The 7,698-nt window shown below is 52.9% G+C and overlaps 1 protein-coding gene across 1 annotated transcript in view; it reads right to left on the bottom strand.

Annotated features, from left to right (window-relative positions):
• The window catches only part of COL23A1 (collagen type XXIII alpha 1 chain), a 184,213-nt gene that overhangs the window by 14,720 nt on the left and 161,795 nt on the right, over positions 1 to 7,698 (bottom strand). Inside the window, exons 8-13 of the mRNA XM_035896703.1 lie at positions 4,478 to 4,594; positions 3,994 to 4,029; positions 3,459 to 3,485; positions 3,005 to 3,031; positions 1,842 to 1,886; positions 1,189 to 1,251 (exon numbers count right to left, since the gene is read on the bottom strand). Of these exons, the coding sequence (XP_035752596.1) occupies positions 1,189 to 1,251; positions 1,842 to 1,886; positions 3,005 to 3,031; positions 3,459 to 3,485; positions 3,994 to 4,029; positions 4,478 to 4,594 (315 nt within the window). The remainder of the gene's footprint in view (positions 1 to 1,188; positions 1,252 to 1,841; positions 1,887 to 3,004; positions 3,032 to 3,458; positions 3,486 to 3,993; positions 4,030 to 4,477; positions 4,595 to 7,698) is intronic.

The raw sequence follows: 7,698 nt of genomic DNA, 5'->3' as shown, positions 1-7,698 counted from the left end.
GGGGCAACCAGGGGCCCTTGGCCGCTGTCCCGGGGCAACCAAGGGCCCACGGCTGCTGTCCCGGGGCAACCAAGGGCCCCCGGCCGTGTCCTGGGTCTCCTCATCCTGACCCAACGGATCGAGACCGCCGTCTGGCGTTGCTGGGTGGTGATGAAGGGCAGCGGAACAGGGCGGCGCGCGAGCGCTCGGGGCGCTGAAGCAAGGCTGCAGCCATCAGCAGATCGGGTCACAACGTGACCAGAGGTTCGGCTCCCTTGGCAAAAGAGCGGCCATTCAATGAAAAACACGTGAGGAGATGATTTTAAAAACGCTTATGCTGCACTTTGCTTGAATCCAGCTTCCATCAAATCACTGGGAAAAGGTAAAATACTTCTTAACATCCCCCTGTTTTGTTTCAGCTTGGGATTTTTATGAGCCTTTTCAAAGGCAAAAGCCTAAAACACCTACTCAGCTGAAAGCCTCTGCTCGGCAGCGCCGAGCCCGGCTTCCCCGCTAACGGGCTTTATTTATTTACCTTGGCTCCTGGGGAGCCGTCCGTGCCGTTCTCTCCCTTGGGACCAGCGCTTCCTTTTTCTCCCTGAAAACAAGCCAATTTCGACAAATGCTACACGGATAGGACAGAGAACAGATTTCTTCAGGTTATCATTTTCTTCCTTTATCTTTACTTTTACAAACACGAGCGAGCAAAGCTCTGCTTCCAGCCTGAAACGCATCAGGTTGCCTAGGTGCAAAAGGGGAGTTTTTGAGACAAAAATGAAGCTTTCAGGGGCAACGCTTTGGCTGCAGGTCCTACATTCAGCCGTAATACACGGATAGGACAGAGAACAGATTTCTTCAGGTTATCATTTTCTTCCTTTATCTTTACTTTTACAAACACGAGCGAGCAAAGCTCTGCTTCCAGCCTGAAACGCATCAGGTTGCCTAGGTGCAAAAGGGGAGTTTTTGAGACAAAAATGAAGCTTTCAGGGGCAACGCTTTGGCTGCAGGTCCTACATTCAGCCGTAACGTCAGCCCCAAAACCAGAGTGTCTGGGGCAGGGTCCCACTCGGGCATCCCCCTGTTTTGTTTCAGCTTGGGATTTTTATGAGCCTTTTCAAAGGCAAAAGCCTAAAACACCTACTCAGCTGAAAGCCTCTGCCTCGGCAGCGCCGAGCCCGGCTTCCCCGCTAACGGGCTTTATTTATTTACCTTGGCTCCTGGGGAGCCGTCCGTGCCGTTCTCTCCCTTGGGACCAGCGCTTCCTTTTTCTCCCTGAAAACAAGCCAATTTCGACAAATGCTACACGGATAGGACAGAGAACAGATTTCTTCAGGTTATCATTTTCTTCCTTTATCTTTACTTTTACAAACACGAGCGAGCAAAGCTCTGCTTCCAGCCTGAAATGCATCAGGTTGCCTAGGTGCAAAAGGGGAGTTTTTGAGACAAAAATGAAGCTTTCAGGGGCAACTCTTTGGCTGCAGGTCATACGTTCAGCCGTAACGTCAGCCCCAAAACCAGAGTGTCTGGGGCAGGCTCCCACGGAGACCCCGCTGCACCCCAGGCTGGGCAGCGCAAACCCACGGCCTGAGCCCCGGCTCCCGGCCACCCCAGCGATGCTCCCCGATTCACTTCTGCAAGAGGCGCCTCTAAATGGAACTCTGCCGCTGCCAAGCTGCGTTGGCAAACCTCCTCCGGGCAGAGGGCTGCGTTACGCTTCTCCTTCTCTTTTCTTTGGTTCTTTCTCCACGTCAGGGGAGAAACGCGCTTCTCAGCCCGCCCCAGCTGTGATGCTGTGCCAAGAGACCGGCCAGCAGGCGACACTGCCAAGCACACCCATCAGATGGACACAGAGCAGAACGTACCTTAGGACCCATAAGTCCTGGCTCCCCAGGGATCCCATCATCACCCTGATGAAATAAAGTACAAAAAGTGAAATACAAAGAGCTTGCCCACCCCTATCATTAGGACCCAACGCATCCTGTGGCACCACTGAGTGCTGCACAGACCTGAGACCCCCTCAGGTTTGCAGGCGGCTGGGGGAAAGCTGCAGCAAGGAGCCCCGGGGGCTCCAGCATGGTCCCCTGTTCCCACCCAGCTCCGCCTCTGCCGCCTCTGCTCCCCGGGCAGGGGACTGACATCTCCCAGAATTGGCTTACAGCAGGCCCTGGGGAAGGTGGTCTCCCACCTTTAACAGAAATTAGGTATTTTAGCCATTTAGGCTTTTTGGGTGCCAAAGGCCTCCTGCAAGCTGCCACCCATCCTCATGGACCCCACCACAAGCCACCAGCATGCCCATCTGCTGGGAGCAAATTTTCTTGTTCCACTTCTCACACTTCGCTGTTCTCCTGGAGTAAAACCACTTCTTAGGTGCTGAAGAGGTTAATTTTATTGGCCAAGTTATGAAATTTTTAAGCCAAATTCTGGCCTGAAAAACACTCATGGCCACGTCTGTTTTGAGGCAAGAGAGGGAAAGGCTGGGCCCTGTCACCGCTTTGGCTTTGGCTAAAGGCAGCGAGTTATCCGCTACCAGATGCGCCACGAGAAGAGACCGTGGCGAGCTCGGACGCGCCAAACTCCCGCAGCCTTCAGCGCCCAACCCAGGCAGCGTGCCGGCCCTCGGGACACCGGGCCGTCCCCAGGAGACCGAGGTGCTGCGCGGCCATGCCCATCCCCGAACCTCAAACCCACCCTGGGGGCCCGTGGGCAGGCAACAGCCTCCAGAACTTCGTGGTTCAGCTTGGGTTATTGGAGCAAGGGGCTCAAGACCTGCTGCCCTGTTTGGCATTTGCCATTTCATTCTCTCTCTGTTGGGCAGACGCGATTGCAGCTCCCGGCTTGCTTGGGGCAATGAAAACCAGGCTGCAGGCACGGCCGTGCCTGGGCTTCGGGGTTGCACGTGCGAGAAACCCGGGAAAGGGCCTGGTACAGACAGCCATGGCCACGGCTTCTCCACCGGCCTCTGGCAATGGTTTCCTTAGTTGAGCACCAAGCGAAGTAAAGCAAAGCAAAAAAGTCACCATTTTACCTTTTTGCCTGGGATGCCGGGCTCACCCTTCAACAGCAGCACATACAGAGAAGAAAGAAGTTTAAGGACGTAACAGAAAATAAGATCACTTGTATGGATATTCAAAATTAATTGTAAAATTAAAATACTCAGCTTGTCTCGACCTTCTTTATCCTCCCCCAAACGCAAGAAAGCGCATCCCCACAGCACAGTGGCTCCCAGCCCCCTGGGCTCCCTCCGCCCCCATTTCAAGGTTTTAACACGGGCAGTGGTTTTGCGTTCTGCGTAGGTGACATCAGACATTGCAGCCCCAAGTCAATGGCTAATTCAGTACCTTAGAAATTCTGCATCTGATCAAGACAGGTGAGTACAAGTCCAGCACGAACCACGTATGTTCATCTCCGCCCCCTCCATGCAGCAATATTTCAAGAATTTGTGTTAAAATTAGACAGGTAAGAAATTACTTATCACCCACCTTTGGTCCTGGAGGTCCCCGGGCGCCCTGTTGAACGCAAGAGCAGTTGGGATGCTTGTTTGGCAGCAGAGTAGAACAGGATAAAAACATTGCCAAGAGTACTTTAATCCCCATGAGGAAAATGACACAGAGGCCAACTTCTCACTTCCCTTACCAATATAGCCGCAAGTTCTCTGCGCTCCCAGCAAATAAGAAACATTCATTCTTTGACGGCTCGTGCATTTTATGTATGATGAGCACCTTTTCATCCAACCTAGCCCTTAGTAAATCGGAGTTACAATGCCCGGAGGCTTCAGAGGGGCAGAAGTGGGGACACGGGAGCAGCACATCCCCCCGGAGAGCCAAGGGGACAAAGACCAGCCCCTTTTCTCCCCAGGGCACAGCTACCCCTGGACAAAGATCCATTTTAGGGCATCTGTAGTTTCCCATAGGCTTTTTTTGGCCTCCAATGACCCAAACCCACTCGCTGCAGCGAGCTGAAGGGTGATGCGAAGTGAGGGGCACGCACACACGGACGTTTCTGGGCAATACTAACCACGAGGCCATCCTCTCCTGGCTCGCCTTTGAAACCCTGCGAAAATAAAAAGGCCAACATTGAAACAATCATCCTTCATTCTCCAAAACGCTCACTGATATTTAGGACGTTCAGTAGCATTGAGTTGCAGCCTGGTTTTTTCTTAAGTGAATTGCCAGTGACTTGCAACAGGTCATCTGAAGGCTACAGAGCAGGGAAGAGATCTCCTCTGGGCTCTCTGAGTTACGACTAGCACCCACAAACGCATGCTTGAGGTCCCGCTCTTTGCTCCAAAACTGAAGATGGAAGGCGCCCTCCTGCTCCCGTGGTCCCACGCCCCAAAGCTTTGCTGTACGAGTGGCCACCAGAGCCCAACCGCTGGCCCAGGCTGGGGACGCAGCGGCTGGGAGGGCAGCACCGGGGAAGGGGACACCCTTCACCCTCCTCTCCCTCGCTCGGCCAGGGACTGCCCGGCACATGCTCGCTGCGCATCTCCCGTCCTTACAGAGGGGCCTGGAGGTCCTCGTGGGCCATCTTTTCCCGTGTCACCAGGAGGCCCCCGAGCACCTGGGGGTCCTGGTGGACCAGGAGGGCCAGTGGCTCCATCTTGACCTTGATCGCCCTGGAAGAAGTTCACACAGACATGGTGAGATGAAGCGGCGTTGGCAAGCGGTGGCCGCGGGGTGCTGGTGACACATGCACTGCGTCCCTGGGCCAGCAGCACCCTGGCCTCCACTGTCTCGGAGGAATTTAATTACAGCTGCCAATTGGGAAGGCTGGGAGCTCACGGCCGCTTCATGCCCTTTGGGTCTGGTTCCTTAACCAGGATTTTGCTCGATGCCTTCCAGTGAGGTTTTATCTCATTAAGCCCTTGCCCAGTGACTGTGCATGGAAACCACCATTCAACAGCACCCAGAAACAGCTCAGACCCAACGACATGCTGGCACGGAGCATGCACACACCTCCATGGCTTAGTGGACTACACCAAAAAACTCACAAAAAAAAAAAAAGTAGTGCTTAGTAGAGTCCTTTAAATACAGCCAAGGTCATACGTTACCATCCAGCTTGGGTGCAAAGCCAAAAGCAGCAGCTCTATCTCCATGTGAGCGTGAGGCTTTGGTAGGTGCCTGCTCCGGAGGGGAGCGCCTGCGGGACTTCGCCGCCCAGTTTCGGCTCCCAGCCACCGGGCACGTCCAGGCGGCCGCACAATGGAAAGCCTCACGGAAAGGCCGCCTCGTAAATCTTTTAGCAACATCTGGAAGGGTTACCACCGAGGCAGTGTGGGGGCTGGATTTAATATGTGGTCCACCCTCAAATCAGGGACAAGTGTGGAATTTTCAGAAGTCCTTAAGTGACTCAGCAGCACAAACCCCACGGCCTTTCAACGCGATCTGTGCTCCTAAATCACTTGCATAGTTTTTAAAGAAAATCCTATTGCAAGCGCTGAACACTGCGCCCAATTACGTCAAGAGTCTCCCAGTGAACGTTGGCTAATTAAAACGTCCCGTGTAGAGCACGAGGATTTAGACAACCTTAATTTTAATGCATTTTATTTTACAATACCATCACTGTTCATATGAACATTTATAGGACTTCACTGCTTGATTCCCAATTCTCACAAAGGACCAAATGCTAAGCCCCATCCCTTTCACGTCTCTCTACTTTGACAAAACTCCCCCTGAATTCCAACGGGGTTTCACTCGAGCGCGCTCCCGACGGCCACGGCAGTGACAATTTGAAACAGCAACAGCGCACGCTCAGCCAGAAAGAACAAACACAAGCAACTCAAAAATCACAGCAAACCAGTGGCAGCAGATCCGAGACGTCTACCTTGAGCACTCGCCGGCTAAAGACAAGCTGATCGTTAGCCAGAAATCCGTGATTGAGCCGGGGAAAAACCATCTAGCCAGGTAAAGTGGGAGGCAGAGGAGGAAAGAGCAAGAATTTCAGATGAAAGCACAGCAGAGGAATGAGTGGTAAAGGCTGCAACACTATACAACAACTTTTCTTCGATAATCAATTGATGCACGAGGAGGAGGTCTTCTAGGCAGCCAGCAGCCGTTGTGTTAACGCTGCGAACGCCCTGGGGCTTGGTGAGCTGTAGGCAGGCGCGGGGAAACAGGAGCCTGCTGCACAAGGGGGCACTCACAGCAGCTGGGGTACAGAGGGTCCCCCTGCTGCAGGGCTTTCTGCAGAATAACCAGCGTTATTCCAGTAAACCCCACAGGGAAAGTGTCCCAGCATCTCCTCCGAGACCAAATATATTTTTTTTCCCAGAGGCTACACTGAATCCCGATGTTTTCCCCAGCCTGCAAACTGCAGACAAATCTCCCAGATCCCCATGATGCACAAACAATGCGTTCAGACCGTGTCAGAGCCATCGCTATTGTCCTTTAGCCTTTCCACTTCTCTGTCGAGGGAGCAGCAGTGGGACATTTCCTTTCTCAGGACACTGCGTGCGTCTCCCTTTCCCCCCCGTCCATCCCTAGGAGGACCAAAGGGATGGAGCAAAGCCACGAGAAACCCCATGGGAACACACAGCACATCCTCCGTGAGGATTTTGGAAGGTTTCTAAGGAACAAACCTCTTGTCCAAATTGTCCAGGGAGCTTTTAAACCTTTCACGCAAATAACAGACAGCCCCAAACAGCAAAGCTGGGGTGAATATTGCAGAGGGAAGCCCACCTCCTGCCCAGGCTCCCAGGACAGGCTGAGCAGCAAGCGTGCACAGGTACATGGAGCACGGATGCTTTAATGCAGTCATCTCGGAAAGAGAGGGGAAAAGCAAAGTCAGGTATAAAAAAAAATAATCAACCCTAAAAAATTAACCCAAGAATTTTTTTCAAGCTGTAGAGAGAGGCTTCAGCTCAGCCTTCACTTAAATACAGCCATTTGGGCAGGAACAAGGCTGAAATCCTGAGATTTTCAAAAACCAAGATGATGCCACATCAAAATTAAGGGGGGCACAGAGCCCCTGAGCTCGGCCAGACCTTGCAGATACTACAGAAACCACCCGAAGGGCTTTCCTGCAAGCAAAGGGGGCTGTGGACCCAAAGGACCTAGCTTTACGGCTTCTTATGTCATGAAGATACACAAGAGCATTAAGTGGGATTTTCAGAAGAGCCCAAGGAGCAAGACAGGACCTGAAACTTGTTTCCCATCCCTCAAATTGCTGAGCACCATCCAAGCGAACACCTCCCAAGCCCGGCCCTATCTGTCTCCATCCGAAATGACAATTTGCATTTGCTCCGAGGCCAAACACACCAAATATCCCACCAAACCCAGCAGTCGCACGTTTAGTTTTACACAGTCCCTGTTACAGATGGGCCCATGGAAAGTGAACAGCCCCGAGGGCTATTAAATACGGAGAGACATCTCTGGCCCAAGGAACGGCCAGGCCGTGGCAGGTGGGCTCCAGGAGAGCAGGTAGGTGTGCTGGAGCTGCTCGGCCCTGCTCGCCTTTCCGCTCTCCCGATGGGCACAGGACCCTGCGCTGCCCAGCCTTCGGGTCCGACCCCGCGCAGCAACAGAGCCTTAGAGCACAGAAACCTTGAACGCTGGCCATTTCCAGCCTAAGAGTACTTGACTTAGCCATTTCAACATAATGTTCCAGAAAAAGAAAGAGGGGAAAAAAGAAAGAAAGAGGGGAAAAAAGAAAGAAAGAGCCGAAGACGAAAGATGATTCTGCCGATGCCTGTGGAAAGAAAGAAAGAAAGAAAGAACGAAA

Source organism: Egretta garzetta, unplaced genomic scaffold, assembly GCF_000687185.1.
Source record: "Egretta garzetta isolate BGI_Z169 unplaced genomic scaffold, ASM68718v1 scaffold26, whole genome shotgun sequence".
Classification (NCBI taxonomy): domain Eukaryota; kingdom Metazoa; phylum Chordata; class Aves; order Pelecaniformes; family Ardeidae; genus Egretta; species Egretta garzetta.
Note: the sequence above shows the minus strand (reverse complement) of the source record. Positions and strands in the feature narration are given on the sequence as shown.